We start from the raw sequence: 19,336 nt of genomic DNA, 5'->3' as shown, positions 1-19,336 counted from the left end.
TTTACAAACTACTTTAAACCTGAATGGGTCCCATGCTCGACTACATTTATTGGTTCGTTTTGTACTTTTACTGCTTTATTTCCTTGATTGAAAGACTCATCCAGCTGTTTCACATTAACATTAGTGACACCTGCATGATTATAAGAGACTGACCAATCAGCACACAACAGGAACTCAGTGCTTAAGTGAAATCCAGGTCTTTGGTAGCTTACAAACCCCGTCATACCTCATAGTGTCCCCCTGACATGGATTAGACGGTTACCCTAACTCCATTACAACTGCATCAGTACTTTGATAATGTTTTTATCCATCCTCATGCTAATTTTGCAGTATCTGGGGAAAGCTTAATCCAACATTACGTTTAAATTTAGCCCAGAGTTCTTCATATTAAGCTACTACAAAGGCACTATTCTTCTTTCATTAATAAAAAGAGTATAGTGCCCTCTGCTGGTTAGGCTTTACCCCCAGTCCTATATAATTACACTTCACATTACCTCAGTGTTTCTCAACCCTGTCCTCAGGGAGCCCTAGACAGTCCAAACGTGGACTGTCTGGCAGGGAGCTGGGAGGGAGCAAAAACGTGGACCGTCTGGCAGGGAGCTGGGAGGGAGCAAAAACGTGGACCGTCTGTAGGACCCTGAGGACTGGGTTGAAAAACACTATGATTTTCTGATGAACAGAAGGAAGAATGACATTCACATTATCTGAAAGTGGAACTGGAAACCGATGTGTTTTTAATATTTTTTACTTTAATAATTAGAATTTAGGAAATGGCTGAGTTTTGCTCTTCATCGAAAGACATAACACATGAAGCAGGGTATCCCACACCACTGATTAAATTACAACAACTCTTAGTATTAAGGTGTAAGGGGTGGCCCTTCGATAGTTTCAAACAGTTATTTCAGAAACAAAGGAGGCAGCTGTTGAATGATGTTAATAACACAAAGGAAGGGAAATGCCATTTCACATTGTTGGCAGATATGAAAGCCCGGATATACTGCTTGATCTTATTAGCAGGGAAACACCAACTTCAGCGAGATGCATGGTGTGATTTAGTCAGTAATGCACCAAACGGGTGGCGAGTGTGTTTAAATATTGCTTCATCACTCCTAGGGGCTCTACTGGTTCGTTTACCATTTAATCGTAAGTTGTTTTGCTCCCTGAATGGTCAGTGCTCTCTTCACAGGGTAGCTACATTTGTGCCATAAGATTGCAAGGCAAAGAAGGACGGAAACATTTTTTTTTTCAATAGCACACCTTTTTGAGCTGTTGTTATGGAGAATGGCTCCTGGGCCAGAATCCATCTCTCCAGTAGAAACGGACGTTTTCTGCAAACACTGACACCTTGTAAACTGAGACTGGTTTCTGGCCTTAGCGACGTGGTGTGAAGTTCAGTTAGTCATTTTCCTTCCTTCACCTCAGCTTTTCCAATCACACTTCCCTTTCCTCTCTGGGCCTCTAAGACATCGTTGGTAGGCCCCAAAGAATGTTACTGCCCAAAGATATTTGCCTCACAGGATATCTCAGGATATCTAGGCACCTCATATGAACTGGGAAAACATTGTTAGTTTTAGGATTGAAGGATTCAAAGTTTTATGGTCACATGTACCTATTACGCTGAAATTTTAACTCACAGATTCATAACAGATGTAAAGAGAACAATAAAGAACGTACCAAGAACAACACAGTATACATCAGACACTTAGGACAATGCAACAGTATGTGCAGCATCACAACACAGGGCTGGCCTGCCCTATAGGCAGCACAGGCAATCGCCTAGGGTGCCTTTTCATTAGGGGGTGCACAATAGAGCGAGTGGAAAAGATCAGAATAGCTCTGGTTGCATTTTGTGACATTACATTTAATTACACTACTTTTAATATGTCGGTATTTTTTTTTCGTGAAATAGACATGAGCTTTCTAGCCAGCAGCCAGATACCCGGTGCAACTGAAATGTTTTTATTTTGGGGGGGAGGGGGGCAGAATCCCACCTTGGGTGGCAGAGCACCCATGGCCAGCTCTATCACAACATATATGTTTATGGTCTTCAACTGCTTGACAGAGTGATGGATGGAAATAAGTACTTGTGCATAATAACTAGAGTCTGCTTTTCGTGTGGTGTAAACGTCCTGGGCTGGTGAGAGCTGTTGATTGTCAATCCTGCTTTCATTACTCTCTGTAATGCCCTGTAATCCTGTGCTTGGCAGCTGTCATATCAGGACGTTATACAGCCCCTGAGAATGGAGGCATACCAGCATACCAGTAGATGTTTATGAGGATTTCAGCTGACATCCGGGCCTTCCTCAGACACCTGAGGAAGTGAAGGTGATGACGGGACTTCTTGAGAGCAGCTACAGCGTTCTGTGCTCACTTAAGGTCAATGGTGAGGGTGACTTCAAGGAAGTTAAAGCTGCAAACCTTGTTTTTGCCAACATATGATTTGCTTCCTGAAGACCAGCTCCTTAATCCTCCTGACATTCAGGGAGGAGCTGCTGTCCTGGCGCCATTCTGCCTTTGTACCTCCCCATGGGTTATTTAATGGTTTTTGGTGATCAGGCCTATGACGGTGATGTCGTCAACCAGTTTGATAATGGAATTGGAGCAGAGTCTGGCCACACAGTTGTGCATGTACAGGGATTGAGTCAGGGGGCCAGCATACTGTGCTGCGGAGCGCTGGTGCTAAGGACCAGGATGCAAGAACATGAGCCAGAGAAGTGATTTGTTTATTCCTGTTGCTAAGGTCCTCATTTCATCTCACTACATTTTTATCCTTTCTCGTGGAAGTCGATAAAGAAAATAAGGAAGCTTGAAATGTGTTATTTTCTTAATGATTTGTGTAAAACAGGAGTTATGCACCTGGGTAACCATCATAATTGGCCATTACATGCAGCAACGCGGGAATCAGTCGGCTTTCTGCTTAAAACAGTTCTTCCTGGAGATGGACATTTTCCACAAAACATTTCATCTGTTTTGAATGTCTGGCACCAACCTCAGCTACTCACTGGGACAGCACATAAACTCCACTGACTCAGTTTTAACTGCCTGGGATGGAAACCAGGAAATTGACTGCAATGGCAACCGCACCAAGCAATGCTCAGATAATGAAGCTTAATGTTTAACTGGAAAACATTGACCTAAAGATAGAGTTTGCACCATAATAAATAACACAGTACTTTTTAGTTTTAAAACTCTGGAATAAACACACTGGATATATACAGCCATGGAAAAAATTAAGGAACCACAGCACAATTTTTTATTTCACTCATTTCTCAATATATGGTTGTGCATTTGTGAATAATGTATTTGTTTTTGCAAACTGCAGCCTGATTCTTCCCTGTTTCTCATTAATGAAGGACTTCTTCCTTGCTTTATGGGACTTCAGTGCTGCTTCTAGGAGCCTGATGCGATCCTGTCACTGCGCTTAATGTTTCTTATTCCTTTTGAAAGTCACTAGAGGCCATCATACGATTCATGAGAAACTGTCGGATAAGTTATATCTGGCATTAGAATGTGGCTTTCTCCCTCTACCTGGCTGGTTTCTGGTTGTTCCCAATGTCTCCTGCTTCACTTTGTTCTTGAGTAGTGCCATCTTAGAAATTTTGAATCCGGAAGCAACCTGCTACCCAGCATATCCTTCTGTCACCAGAACCATGATTAAAACAGGATTTTAAAATGCATATTTGTTTAAAAACATAGAGAGGTCTCTTAATTTTTCACACGACTGTATGTGAAAATAACACCAAACAAAAGGTTTTCTCTAATAACGCATGTCAGCAAGTTCTGGTACTGTAAAATACTTATTGCTTGAGTATGAAGTGAATAAATCATAGAATATAAATGTAGACAGTTTTGGTCCAGGAATCTTCTGCAGGTTGAGCAAAATGGATGAAACTTGTCAATGAAAGAAATGCAAATTTGTGGTTTCAGTGCATACTGACATTTCCTGTTCATTTTGCAGGACACATCTTCAGGAAAATCAATAGGCAATTGTTTCACATTTTGATGCAATTAGTCAGTAATTGTATGCTTGGGCGAGTGACTTTGCTGAACACTGTGCGCCAACATGGACACCTTGAGGTAATCTAAGAAAAGCAGCTTGCCAACCTTACAAGCTGCAGAGTATCTAATGATTCTCAGTCAGGCCTTTTTTTGCTTGTGTATATCTTGATGTTATTTATTTCAACAGGTTTTCTACACTTTCTCTTGTTAAGGTGACTTATATAGGTTTCGTTCCAATATTATCTCGCACTTTCTACTGGTCACTTATTGTAAGCTTAAGCTGGCTTCGTGACACTTGTGCCTGCCTCACTTGTATCTCACTTTTGCCTCACTTGTATCTCACTTTGGACAAAAATCACCTGCTAAATACATGAATGTAATAATAAGCAGATCACTACTCTGAAGTAGCAGTCAGCAATATTGCATGCAAGATGAGAGCACTCCAACCAGCGTACTACATGCTATATTTAACAGACACTAATCATGACATCATTTGGCTTACATAGTGACCTGAAGCAAGTTAAGCAGGCCGTGATAGCTTACACCAGCGGTACCATTGTTACCAGAGCTCTTTTGAAATCAGAGAGGTCTGCTTAGAGTTGTGTTCTGTTTTTCCCTTAGCTCACAGATGTCTTGAAGCAGCAGCAGGAGCCGAGAAAACCTCTCGTGCCCAGAAACACTGCCACGGTCTTTGTCCCGTGTCCCATTGACACAGAATCCTTTCACACGTCTCTGCACAATTTCCACCTGGCTTGGGAACAGCATTAAACACACATGAAGTGCTCGAAAACACTTTGAGGCTCCCACAGGAATGTAGATATGCAGTATCAGCTTACAGAGAATGGAACGTAAGGTGGGGGCAGCAATAAGCACCCAGAAACAGGCAGACCAGAGCCCAGGTTTTCCACAACAAAAGGGCAAACGGGCCACGATTAAATATCAGTGGAGGTTTTATACCATTTCAACTGGGAGCCAGACTGGGGCCAGTTGTTCTGTTAGGGGGGCCAGATGCATTTGACTGTAATGTCCTCCAAGTATTATTTACACTAGATTGCCAGCATTAAGAAGCAAAGGTCAGTTTTGAAAACTGATAATCATTTATGCAATGCTTTGCAGTTACAGTATACAGTTTTTACAAATATGTAACTCACTCTGATTTCTTGTTTAGACTGTCTTGCATCTACAAGCTTGATTATTTTTTTCTGCTGTTAACTTTGCTTTTGACCAGCCGGCACGCCCTCGTTAACACTCCGTCAAGAACATGTGCTTAGGTTTGTCTTTCACCTGTTCCCTGTGCACAAAACTGTAGCCCACAGATATTAATGGAAATAATAATAATAGTAATAATATTACATTTATCTAAGACCCAAGTAGCATACATATTTACGGAGTCACGGGGTCATGAACGTTGTCACAGGGGCTTTGCCCCCCCCCCCGCTAAATTTGCCTTATACAAATGTTCTTTTTCAACTAACTATATCCCTTTCCTTGATCAGTCATCTCTTTAATTTCCACCCCACCAACTTCACAGTCTTAACAAAAGGAATGTATTATTTATAACATTTATTAACTTAACTTATGAACACCTCATTAACTCAGGGGAGAAATTCCTGAATCACAGTGGAAGCAAATGTTCTGAATCTGCAAGTTTTTTCATGCTATCTGAAGACATTTTTGTTCAGATGGTGTTAATCTTGTTACCAAATGGGCAAAAAATGCAAATGGAAAAAAAATGGAATGATGAGACCCTGGTTAAAGGCATTTCTTGCAACAATGATAGGTCCATATTATAATCATAAAATGGTGTAGGTTTCGTCTCTGTTCTCTGCTTTGACTTGGATTGAACAGAAACATTGGGCCTTTTTAATTGCAAGTGCCATTTTATAATGTCTTTGTGAATCATTACTTATTTGTCCAGAATGAGACTTCATCACTCATGGTTACAGAGCTGTGCTTTTTCAGTTCCTGCGACATTGTTCTTCACATATTCCAAAGACAGTATAGTTTAATATATAATTTTGCATTCCATTGTTTCTCTCATTCTTTTTTCCATCTTTCTCATTTTGGTAAGCTGATAGCTGTGTTTTTAGTAGTTTTATTTTCTGTCTCCCTGTGGTTTTGTGTTGCATTTCTGTTATTTACTGCAGTTTTCGGTTCGGTCACATTCTTCAATGGTACACAGTGTTTGGGAGGCAACATGAAAAGGGATCATGTGGAAGCGGCCAGAGCAGCTAGAATGGAGGAGGAGAGCAGGAAAGGGGAGACGGCTGGTGGGCGGGGACTCGGAGGCCAGGAGGGAGGCGAGGCTGAGTATAAGAACATTGTGTGCCTCTGTGTGACCCCCCCACTGCAGTCCTGAAGTAAACGTCTCCACTCTTTGCACGATCTGATAAGCTTTTCTTCCAGAAACATGAGCTTCCCAACAACTTTCTCCATGCACTCTGGTGCCCTTCCATCGTCGCGAATTTCCGTCACCCGCACCACGCAGCCGGCGAGCTTCCATGCTGCCAGCATCTACGGCGGCGCCGGCGGCAAGGGGGCAAAGATCTCCTCCGCCTCCTACTCGGGAGTCCGCAGTGCCATGACACCGGGGTCCACCATGTCCTTCCAGATGAGCGGAGGGGCCTCGGGGATCGGTGCCGGACGGAGTGCAGGTGGCACCACCACGATCCTGGGGAACGAGAAGGGGGCCATGCAGAACCTCAACGACCGCCTGGCGTCCTACCTGGAGACGGTGCGCAGCCTGGAGCAGGCGAACAGCAAGCTGGAGCTGCAGATCCGGGACTTCCTGGAAAAGCGGGGGCCCGACACCCGCGACTACAGCCGCTACAGCCCCATCCTGGATGAGCTCCGCAGAAAGGCAAGTGACAGAATTCAGCTGAGGGGATGGAGAAGGTTAATATCCAATACCTGCTGGAAAATATTCAGGCAAGGTGATAGAGAGATGGTTCTGATGGGAAAATACAAGACAATGAGTTGAGGACGTAAAGGGAATTAAACGATGAATAAAGGAGTGCAGGTTGAAAAAGTATACTGAAGCAAAGGTTGAAACAGCTTGAGACCCAATAAAAAGCACTTAAAAAACCTTAAGAAAACACTTGATTGAGATGCTGACTTCGTGATGTTAGGAGAGGTAACTTACATGCAGTGCTTGCAGTGTTTGGCACGGAGAGGAAGCAGATATTAGTAAGAACAATAGCCAAGGGCTGGAAAAGGAAGCATCTGTTTCAAATCGTGGTGTCAGGCAGATATGGTGCAGATCCAGTACACACTGCTCTTTGGATTAATCTAGAGTAAGTACTTCATGTCTGGGCAAAAACAAAAAGCGTAATAAAAAAGAAAAAGAATTGTTGTGCATGTGTTGGTCACAGACCAAACCATCATTCTACTCATACGTTTAATGTTTTTTCATGTACAGTATAACATTTATTTATATGTTTGTTTTTCATTTGTTTATGCAGAAGGTGCTTATAGAATCAATTCAGCTTTTGGATGTAAATTCTGTGCTTCGATTATCTTTTAACATAAAAAAAAATCATTCTTCTGGGTTTAGTATCTTACAATGGAAATGTGCATCTGCAAAATTTAGGAAAAAAGTCACAATTAAGAAAAATAATAATCAATAAATCCTTAAGATTTGTCTAAAAGCAAAGACAGTTTCCATTCATGTCTTGTGCATTTACTGAAACTCATTTGAGCTTATTTTTCCTTGGTCACTAAAAAGAGAGTATACATTTTCTTATTTGAAGAAACCTAACGGTGAAAAATAGCCGACTGACAAAAAAGGATATGTCCATTCTTTAAAGCACGTAAGGGGTGTGGCAGTCCAAAAACTGAGCTGAAAATTCCCTTGTGACTACTTTGGAATGAGTCACTCAATTTTTTAGCCAAACTGAGTGTGTTGGTGTTGGGGGGAGTGGTAACCATGGAAATGGTCGTAAATATTGTCCCTTTTTGCATCCAAGAAGGTTCCATTCCTGACTGACCTCACTCACAGCTTGAGAACATATGTAACCTTTCAAAGCAAGCCAGAGCACTGAGAACAGATATGCTGTGTTACTGAGTAATTTTTGGACGCATCACCCGAAATGGCAAAGTTAACCACATTCCTCTGGCTTCACTGTGCCCCAGAACTTTTACTGTATTCTGCATCTACAGCTTTTTGTCAGGACTACTCAATGCAAATTATACAGTTTGGGCTGGCAGAAGAGGGGGGACAATTAATCTTTTGTCTGGAAAAACAGTTCAGCCCGTACAAAAAAGTGCTTCTTCAAGGCCATTGCTTTGGATTACAGTGTGACTTATGTGCACCAAATCTACCAAAATCACTAAATCTGCCATATTAAACTGTATTTTTTTAAATAGGTGTTTGACATGACGGTGGACAATGCCCGGCTGGTGTTGCAGATTGATAACGCTCGTCTAGCTGCAGATGACTTCAGGGTGAAGTGAGTAAAGCTGCATGTGAAAAGCATGCTTAGATGCAGCAGCATAGCGCCATGTTGGGTGGGTGGGCCTACAGCCTGACCGTGTGATCTGCAGGTACGAGGCAGAGCTGACCATTCGTCAGTCGGTGGAGGTTGACATCGCCGGGCTCAGGAAGGTCATTGACGATACCAGCGTCGGCCGAATGAACCTGGAGAGTGAGATTGAGGCAGTGAAGGAGGAGCTGATCTTCCTCAAGAAGAACCATGACAATGTAGGCTGTAACCCAGTCATCTTCCATAGCCACTTGTACAATGTAGGGTTTTAGTAAGCCTATTCAACAAACATGGGACTTACATTATTGGTCAATTAAAGTCACCAGTCCACTTAAACTACATCATTTGACTTCACTGGACAGAAGGACACACACACATACACACACACACACACACACAAAACCCTGGGTATGTGAGGTCACAATGCTACCCACAGAGTCATTTTTTATTTTAATATTCATTATCACTTCTTTCTCTCCTCTTCTTTTGGCCTATAACAGGAAGTTACGGAACTGCGTAACCAGATTGCCCAGTCAGGAGTGCAGGTGGATGTCGATGCTCCGAAAGGACAAGATATGTCACGAGTCATGGAGGAGATGAGGGCAAACTATGAGAAGATGGCAGTGAAGAATGCAGAAGAACTCAAGGCTTGGCACGAAAACCAGGTGACCACTTACCCTTTACCTATCTCCTAGATTGGATGCAAACATTTAGACTACCTCGTTCACTTTTGCAGCCAATATCCATGGAAAGGATATTCTTTCTTATCTCCTTTCTCCATGGTCAATACTGCTTTCTCTACATCTCTGTCTTTGCCCCTCCAAGATCTCAGAAGTTCAAGCCCAAGTCTCACAGAACACGGAGGCCCTCCAGGGCGCACGCACAGAGCTGAGTGACCTTCGCAGACAGGTGCAGACCCTGGAGATTGAGCTTGAGTCACAAAGGAACTTGGTAAGAGTCTTTCAGAGTTGACCCAACAAATGATGCCCCATGGAAGTCATTGAAAACATGGATGGATGAACGTTTTCATGACTTTCTTATTATTCTCACCTTCCATTCTCTTCCCCACTCTCTCGTCTCCATCTCAGAAAGCGACGCTAGAAGAAACTCTACGAAACACTGACCTGCGCGCCAACATGGAAGTGGAGAAGTACAACAGCATCATCCTACAGCTGGAGGCCGAGCTGATGCAGCTGCGCAACAACATCCAGCAGCAGGGGCAAGAGTATGAGGCTCTGCTCAATATCAAGATGAAACTGGAGGCTGAGATTGCCACCTACAAGAGACTGCTGGATGGTGGGGACCTCAAGTGAGTCGCGGCTGAGTGCAGCAGGAGTGAGTGAGGTTTAATGATAGGGAAAATGAGCGAGCTGTAATAAGCAGCCTTGCCGTAGCAGCACATCTTCAGCCATGCAAACATTAATCAAATCCTTCTGTCTGCGTGCATGTGATGTTTAGGCTGCAAGATGCTCTTGAGGAGCAGAAATCCAGAGGAAAGTGATCCAGGGAGGCTGGAAAACAGCTCGTCTATGAGCAGAAATGAAGGAACAAAATAATAATCTCACGCTTCTGCCAGCTTGTTCATTCCACACCTATTGCCATGCTCTCACTGTAATTCGGTTTTTAAATAAAAGCAAGTCTTCGCCAGCATATTGACTCATGTGTATCCTTAAGAGTTATATACTAATATCTAATCACTTCTGTCCTGTGTTCATTAAAATGAAGTCCATTCATCTATCTATTTTCCGTACCCGCTTGCCATATTCAGGGTCATGGGGGGTCCAGAACCTAACAGACCTGCATGGAGAATTGGCTCACTTACTGTATGGGCTCCACGGCCACAGCTTCTACCGTACTTTTACGCAAGCAGACTTGTAATATTTTTGGTATTGTATAATTTTAGCATGCCCAGCAGGGTCGGGCAGCCAGTCAACCTTGCACCCCCAGAGGCTTTTCTCTCCTTATTCGGGAGTTTTTGGTTCATGTTCTCTACTGTCTTCTTAAATCCTTCATCCTTCTCTCCCATTTAGTAGATTTGCATTAATAACGTATTGCCACACACTCTCGCTTTGGGCAACTACATTGTAAAAGGTATTACATAAAAATTCATTGAATGAAATTAGGAACTCACCAGGGACTTGTCAACAAACTAAATTAACTTAAAATGATAACTATACATTTATGCATGTGTTCGCCAATTATACGCTATGTTCCACAAAATTAAGACTTCGGGTAACCACATACACCATGATAAAACGACCTTGAGCTGGCAGCCATGATAGAACAAGAGTTTTCACAACCCAAATGCAGTATCTGAACCCCTCACTGGACAGCAGTAAACACTGTGGAGCTCACTGTACACCAGGCAAACTCTCTTAACTTTTCTGTATCACAATCAGGGGTGTGGGGCTTCTACCATGGAGGAAAATGACCTCTCCCCTCAGCAGATGTGCGGGGTTGGTGCACAGCCTGTGAAACCTGACCAGTCCATGACTGGTAACAGAATAAAAGCAGGAATCTGGAAACTTCCTCTCATAAGTGAACCTGGAGTACGGCCAAGGAAAGTCAACGCATGTTTTCCATGGTCCCATTGTGCTTTTGGCATGGTGTGGGTCACCCCCTAACTCAAGTTAGATCCAGAGATGTAACTTGCCATACATTGAAACACACACATACGGTGCAAATCAAAATTCTCTAAAAGAATCAATAATAAAGAATAAGTAATACAAAAAAATAAATAATACTACGTAATGTAACTGTGTGAAATTATACTGACATGATAATGACACTAAATGACTTTGCAACTAGCATATTAAGCAGTGAGCCCGTTAACTACGGGCGACACCTCCCACCACTCAGCATGCATTACACAGACACAAAAAACACACCCATTACCAAAAATCAAAAATAAAAATCGCTATTGTTCTACTATTCGCACTATATGCAAACTGTTGAGATATGACAAGCTAGCCCGAGAACTTGCTTGAAGTTGCTTCCCCTAACTTACAATATACATAATTACAATATACATACAATATAATTACATGAAAGTACAGGGCTTAAATAATATACCTCAACTACCTCCTTTATTTGTTTATTTTGCAGATGCTTTTCTCCAAAGCGACGTACAAAATGCATACCATTTCAAATTATATTGCCGCGTATTTATGCACTGTACAACGCAGGCTGTGGGACCGGTGTGTTACGTTTGTAGCAGATGTTTTCAACCATTATGAACCATTACTAGTGTTATACTGTTGTAATAAATATTTTAAAATACATAGTTTAATAAGTCTAAATATACACTCTATATTCTAAGGAGTTAGTATCTCTAAAACGCTATATAGAATTAATAAAAATGAAAACGAGTCATTCCGTTTTCATTAGCAGCACGTTTTATTCTAAACATCATACATTGATGTTTAACTGAAAACGGAATAACCGATCAGACATCCCACCCATATTCACGGGGAAAATGCGAAGCTGGTTACGATGCTTTCCCTAAAATATGCAGTAAGGGCTACAACAGCTAATTGGCTTCGTTTAGAAAGTTTTCCCTTCTTGGAGACACACATATATGGTGTACTGCCAAAAACAATGACGAAGAACAAAGTAAAAAGAAACACATTTATATTTAGACGGCCATGAGAAGGACTGACTTGACAAACCGCAGTGAGTAACGTCGGTCGGCTGACTCGCTGCTAAAATGGCTGGCAGCGATGCCGTGGCCCCACAGCACTGAGCACCGGGATTAATCAGCTTCAACCAGTGGCCTGTACTACGAAGTGGGGTTACTGGCTTATCGGGGTAACTTGTCGGATTTAAGGTAGTCTTGGCAAATGTAAGTGAGCGAATACTTAGTCCATTTAAACTGTGGTACCTGAAATCCGACAAGTTACCCCCATAAGCCAGTAACGGGGCTTCGTAGTACAGGCCACAGGGCTATTCAAATATGGACCTTGATTCCAAATCCAGGCCATGTTTTCAGTTCTTCCATGTACTTCGCTTACTAATTACTGTTTGTTGATAGGTCAGAGGAATCACACCTGGTTCCCAGGTAAAGGAATGCAGGCGGAAAGTGAGTAGGGCTTGGACATTGAGGACCATGATTGAGTAACCCTGGTTTAAACGAAGTTCAGGTAAACTGCTTTCCTTGGAACACCCCTTTTACTTCTGCCCAGTTTTTAAAATTGCACGATATGTAACATATGCTTCATGCCTGTTTTCCATTATCTTAAAAATAAAGTCTGACTTTTTAAAAACTTCATTGTTAACGTAAAGGATGGCCGCAGATATGCATGTCAGGGAGGACACTTTGAGTTTTACAAACTATTTTAAAAATAAAAGGCTCCTGCGCTTGGCTAATTAGTTCAGTTCTTCTTGTGCTTTTAGTGGTTTGTTTCCTTGATTGAAAGACTCATCCAGCTGTTTCACATTAACATTAGTAACAGATGTATGATTATAGGAGACTAACCGATCAGCACACAGCAAGAACTCAGTGCTTAAGTGAAATCCAGGTCCTTTTGATTGAAATGGTAGTTTACAAAACCTGTGCTTGCTCAAAGCGTCATCCCTGACATGGATTATCTGGTCATCCTACATTGTTACCCAAAATTGTTGCATCCACTATGTTCAAGTCAGTTTATTACACGCAAGAAGAAAGTTAATCAGCCATTTCTGGGTAAGACTAATCCCCTGAAAGCAGAATGTCAAACTTATACTCATAGCAACAAGAAATAGGGTCAGTGTATTTATATTGGGGGGTATCCAATCATGTTCTCTAATGGTAAACCTGGAGCCAATCCCAGTGTATTTATATTGGGGGGTATCCAATCATGCTCCCTAATGGTAAGCCTGGAGCCAATCCCAGAAGGAAATCAAACCCACAAAAATGGAGGTGCAAGACCACAACTCTAGCCACTGAGTCACCACAGAACCATGTTTTTGGGGACACTAGGAAACCATCTGTTTATAAAACTACTAATTCTAGGCTCAATCATTGTTTGTAATTCCTCTCACTGTACCACATATTAGACAGCTATCATTAAAATTATTAATATAGTATTAAAATATGTAGATGGGCATGACAGTTTCAATATATTGGACATTATGTTGTAAATTGTGCAATTTGGGTAGGGCTGTGCGATATAAATGATATATCGATTTATCATCATATAAAATTTAAACAGTAATAGGAGACACTTCAATAAACTGTCGATAAGAGACATTGCTTGGTGACTCACATCAGCATCACAGAAACGAATGCAAATTCCAACCAATCCAGTGTCTTTTAAAAATGAACAGCCTGTGCTCAACAAATGCACAGCAAGGTTGACTGAGTTAGCGCAGCATGTCACATGGTACTGGTTTGGTAATATGGAAGATATAAGCGCTCTATCAAAGGTCGTTTCAAGTGTCAGTGAAGAAGGCAACAGATCAGCAGCCACAAAGGAGATACTGTGGATAAACAAAACCAAATATCTGTGGTACAATCATACTTTGAAGTCTGCTATTAATTTATTATTCTTATTCTTAAATGTTTTATTTTTGTAGCATGACAATAAGTTTTTAAAATTTGTCTGCACTACATTTACTTGTTTGCACTATATGTACCGTCTTTGCACCTTGTCTGTTTGCCACTATATGTATGTTCATCTTCTTGCTTCTGTATGCCTCGTAATTTCACCCTGGGGGGTCAATAAAGTGCATCTTAATCATAATTATGAAGTCCGATATGCAGCAGACTGCTGTTGTGGATTGTAATCTCTGCCGAAAACCTATGCCAATTGAAACTGGAAATGCTATGAATTTATTTCAGCGCTTGAAGCGTTGCATTCAGCAGAACATGCTTACAGTCACAAACACCACCAATTTTGGTTTCCACTTTCAATCTGAATAAATGCTGGACAAACTTCATCCCATATTGGTTAAAAGTGGGACAAAGCATTTTATTTTTCATTATGGGGTGACAACTCTGCCAGCAGTGTCAAACCCCTTTCGTGGAGCAAGCAGTAAATCAGCCAGACAGTAACCCTTGCAACCACACATACTGTTGGCATTTTGTAGTGTTATACCCTAAGACAAAAATGTTAATTTTTATGTAATATATTTATCAAAATTTAATTTCAGTTCACAGAGCAATCAATTTGTTGTATTTTTTAATGTTCTTAATCTGTTATGGGCAATTCATTGAGTAATGAAATAATGACGAATTACATCATGAGAATTATTGATATCGTTCGATATAAAAAATATCATGGTAAAATATTTTGACAAGTTGCCTGAGCCCTAAATCCAACCTGTTTTCACTTGGTTAGAATGTTCTAGCGGCACAGTTTTGGGTAGCGGATAATGCCGTTGATTCACCCCTCAGTGATGTCCATGCTGACTTTAGATGGGCTAACTATATCGGGGGGCACACAATGGACAGAGGAAGGACATCAGCTAAATGGGTGCAAGACGGGGAGAGGCATTGTTATAAAACACATCCTTATTTTATTCACTTTTGTGAATTGTTGAGTTGCCATTTACAGATTCACAGCTATCAGTGACTGAGAAACTAAAATGAGTTTTAGCCTAATCGACTTAATGCACTTGCAATACAGAGCATTGTACAAATACGATAAACATTGCTGTTTCATTGTTCATATATTGATAGTCACGTCAATTTATTTAGAAAGCACATTTTAAAAACACAAAGTGTTAAACAATGTGTTCTACAGTACGTCAGTAGGTATACAAAAACACATTACTGATACTGAAGTAAAAAGAGCAACTTGAAAAGATTTTAACTATTAAATGCTTCAGATGCAAAGGAATCAAAGTGTTTTCAATCTTGATTTAAAAGCAAAGAATGAAGGTGCAGACCTGGTGCACATCAGCAGGCCACTCAGAATACCTCTTATGCTCTCTCTGCACATTTCACTGTCATGAAATTTGCTGGGCAGTTCCTTAAAACAGTACATTTAACATTTCACACCTACTCACCCTCTATCCCGCCAACACAAAAAAACACACAAGATAGAAGTGAATTTGAAATATAGTGAGTTGCAATAGCCTAAATGGAATGAGATAAAAGCAATTCACTGCTGTAAAAAAATGAAAACCAGGCTTGTAGCAAATGATTTTTATGTGTGAGTACAACTGACAGGTTCTGTGAGAAGCTATCAATGCTCTTGTGTTGACCAAATAACTTCTGATTTAGAAAATTATGGGCTATGCATCTTTTAGTCTTGAAAGCATTACATGAGCAAGAGTTGGAAGAGTCGGAAACACTGAGAAGAACATAAAGCTGGTTCCTTGTTTGTGTGTTGCATAAAGTAAAGCTGTCCGAGTGCATGTAACTATGCAACGAGTGCGGTCAATGTGATTTCCTGCGTATTTTCTGCCCCCTAGTGGCTGAAAATATACGCCCACTTTCAAAATGGGCACTTGTACTGTCTTACCATTGACCTACAATAGCATTAAAAAAAATACTTTTTAACTCCACTATCGTACATAATATTTATTTAATAGATGCTTTTTCTCCAAAGTGAAACGAAATATACACTTTGAGAAAGCAGGGTTGGTTAGTCCTCGGAGCGATTAGGGGTAGTTCGATGTTCAGAGTCTTATTTGTCACATATTCAATTATACTCAGTACAATGTGCAGTGAAATATGCGGTTGCCTAACCCCAGACTGTGAAAATGTAGATAAGTTTTAGAGACAAGGCATAGACAACACATAACATATTACAAACATTAGACATTAAGTAATAATCATAAATATATGGGATGTGCAAAATTAGCAGTTAGTGGAGCTGATTCAAAGAAGCATTTATGTATGTGTATGTGTGTTGAGTAGGCTTTTGAAAGCATTGATGTGCAGATCCTAAACGCTGTCCCCATTTAAGATACAAATTGCCTATGGAGAGAAGGTTATACGTATCGATATTGTATCAACATCATGTATAGATTTCATTATTTTTTTTTTTAGCTAAATACAGTATTTCCTCCATATCCGTGGGGGATATATTCCAAGACCTACCACGGAGTGCCAAAACCGCAGATAATAATGAACCATCTGTGGACCCCATATATAACATGATTTTTACATGTCGTAATTGATAAATTACACACAGTAAAACATTACCAGCATTAAATATGGTAATAATAAGGTTCATTTAACAGCACCGTACAGCAGGGCTAGACTGGCCATCTGGCATCGGGTAAATTAATCGTGGGGGATCCCCCTCCCCGGCTGGCAAAATTCACCGTGGGGAACCTATCCAAATTCCAGGACTGGTATTTAATCCCACCCCAATACTGTACTCTCCCTCTCAAATGAAAGGGACTATGACATTTCGGCACAGTGCTCAGAGAGGACTGAGTACCTGGATGTGTCTGTTTGGGTGCTTAATCTGTTAAACCTACTTGGGGAAATTCTCAGTACTTATAAATAATATAATTCTTTTCTGTTTATTTGAAACCGCACACCCATACTGTATGTAACTCCTAATTTAATATGTTTAATCACTCTCCATTTGTTCTAAAGATTCATTAAGGACATAAAAAGTGGGTTCCTGGTACAACTGTTGATGTGTCTGGCTCACTGTCGTACAGAGTGAGGACACCAGAGGGAGACATTCCACCGGCGCCATGCACCGTGGGTATAAAACCTATACACACCCCCTCTTAGAATGTCAGGTTTTTGTGATGTAAAAAAAAAAAAATTAGACCACGATAAATCACTTCAAAACTGGGCCCAGCCAGAGCCCAGACCTAAATCCAGTTGAAAATCTGTGGGGTGACCTGAAAAGGGCTGTGCACAAGAGATGCCCTTGCAATCTGACAGATTTGGAGCACTTTCACAAGGAAGAGTGGGCAAATATTGCCAAGTCAAGATGTGGCATGTTGATAGACTCCTACCCAAAAACTCTGAATGCTGTAATTAAATATATATATACGGTTATAGGTCACATTAAACATGGGAAAGGTTTTTAAATGATTTACCGTGGTCTTATTTTTTTTTACACCACAAAAACCTGGCATTTTAATGGTGATATGTACATTTTTTTAAATCCACTGTACCGCATGAACTTTTAATTGACCCATTTAATCCCACAGGTTACACAGGATATCACATTTTTTAAGCTCCTAAAGAGTGGTTGTTGCCTGTATGCCCAAAAGGCTTCCTGTGGATGAAAGCAGATTTTGTCTTCATGGCATATGAGAAACGACATTGCGCTAGTGTCAATAGTCACATGACCAGTCTAATTCTTGCACTCTCATGGCAGGGAAAACTTTGGGATTAAATGGGTTAATTAAACACAATTACAAGAGTGCTACAATATTTTTGTGTTTCCTTCGTTTTTATCATTGTTTGACTTTCTTTTTGATATTCAGGCGATCCAATGCATACATGTAGGCTATGCCTTTCAGTTTTTAGGAATGTTGAAGGCAAACAGACTGATCATGCCGTGCAGAGGCTGGAACAGAGACCTGTGAGGCGGCGACATCAGGCAGCAGCCCCAACAGCTGCTTGTGTCAGTGGCGGTCAAGCCCAGGTCGACATTCGACTCGATGCATATGTACTTGCGAGTATTTATACATTTCGTAGATTGAGATACCCTCTGGTCTCTTATCCTATTTATAACTCCATGTTTTTGTGAATACAATTATACAAATATATTTACAGGTCTTTGTAAATATATTTTCTGATATGCGTATTAAACAAAAATGAGAGATAATTCATGGAAATCAACCAGGATCCAAATTTATGTGAGAAAACGTAAATGTCCGTGAAATAAGCAATTCTTTACTGACAGCAATTCCCGTCTCTGCATGTTCCTCAGCTCATAGAGTTCCTGAGCTTTATACTAACAATGGGGTGTGTTTCACACATGTAGCATAAGTGCAGTTTTATATAAGCGCATTCATCCATATTTTCTGATGTGATGTTAAGGTATAAGTTTACAAAGCACTACAAATGGGTAATCAAAATCAGGGGAGAAAGGAACTTAAGATCATGCATGACTGTAGGACAGCCCTGCTTACAGGCCAATGAAGATGTTGGCTCCAGGAAAGAGAGCCAAATTAGTTCAAAAGGGAAAATCTATAGTTGAATATCATGCTCCTGTGGAACAGAAATTTCAAGCACTCTGGGTTAATTTTCTAACCATTTCAGAGGGTTCCCCAAATCTGCCTGGTGAATAGCTTTCTTTTAAGGTCTCATTGATATGTAAACACTGAAATTTTTAAGTGGTACAATTTGTTTTGGTCTTTAAATGCATCCTCTCTAAACCCTTGCTTTCCTTTATGAAGGCATAATTCGATTGAAAAGCGCAGTCAAATGTATTACCAGAACTGCAGTGATGCAGGTGATTTTCCAAATCCCCACCTTTACTCAAAATGCATAATAGACATGCAACGATGCTTTGCTTGCACAAGCTACTAACTGAATAATTTTTAATCAAGGTAATACACCTAATATAGATAATACAGCTTTGTTTCTGCTTTCTTCTGTTTGTGCTTCTAGATCACAGCCTGTAGAATCATTAAAAGCAGGGTTTAAATTTAGACAGAGCCCAGTTCCAACTCCTTATATCTGAAATGTACCTTTCCAGAGCGCAGCTCTGCATACTTCAACGTTAGCCTATTTTCTTAATGTCCCAACATTTAGAAAGAGATTCAAAGTGAATGTTTAATAAGAGGTCAGTTTTGAGCTAAAAATCATGTTTTTTAATCAGCTTTAATCTGAATTTTCATTAGTAGCTTTGACCAGATACTCAGTTCTTGAGTGTATGAGATTGCTTTGATGCCTTGATTTCTGTCTTGAGTTTTTGTTTTTTGACCCATCTTGCTTACTGTACTGCCGC

At 40.7% G+C, this 19,336-nt stretch overlaps 1 protein-coding gene across 2 annotated transcripts; it reads left to right on the top strand.

Annotated features, from left to right (window-relative positions):
- Window positions 1-6,320: 6,320 nt before the first annotated feature.
- LOC111851700 (keratin, type I cytoskeletal 18-like) lies at window positions 6,321-10,130 on the top strand. Of its 2 annotated transcripts, XM_023826851.2 has the most exons (7): window positions 6,321-6,859; window positions 8,365-8,447; window positions 8,542-8,698; window positions 8,981-9,145; window positions 9,306-9,431; window positions 9,569-9,789; window positions 9,939-10,130. In XM_023826851.2, exons 1-7 carry the CDS (start codon window positions 6,410-6,412, stop codon window positions 9,979-9,981), a joined length of 1,245 nt encoding a protein of 414 aa, XP_023682619.1. In that variant the 5' UTR covers window positions 6,321-6,409; the 3' UTR covers window positions 9,982-10,130. The 2 variants fall into 2 exon arrangements, with proteins under 2 accessions (XP_023682619.1, XP_023682620.1); XM_023826852.2 differs by lacking the exon at window positions 9,939-10,130 and having other exon boundaries at window positions 9,569-9,793.
- The last annotated feature ends 9,206 nt before the right edge of the window (window positions 10,131-19,336 follow it).

The sequence above is a fragment of the Paramormyrops kingsleyae genome, chromosome 8 (assembly GCF_048594095.1).
Source record: "Paramormyrops kingsleyae isolate MSU_618 chromosome 8, PKINGS_0.4, whole genome shotgun sequence".
Classification (NCBI taxonomy): domain Eukaryota; kingdom Metazoa; phylum Chordata; class Actinopteri; order Osteoglossiformes; family Mormyridae; genus Paramormyrops; species Paramormyrops kingsleyae.
Note: the sequence above shows the minus strand (reverse complement) of the source record. Positions and strands in the feature narration are given on the sequence as shown.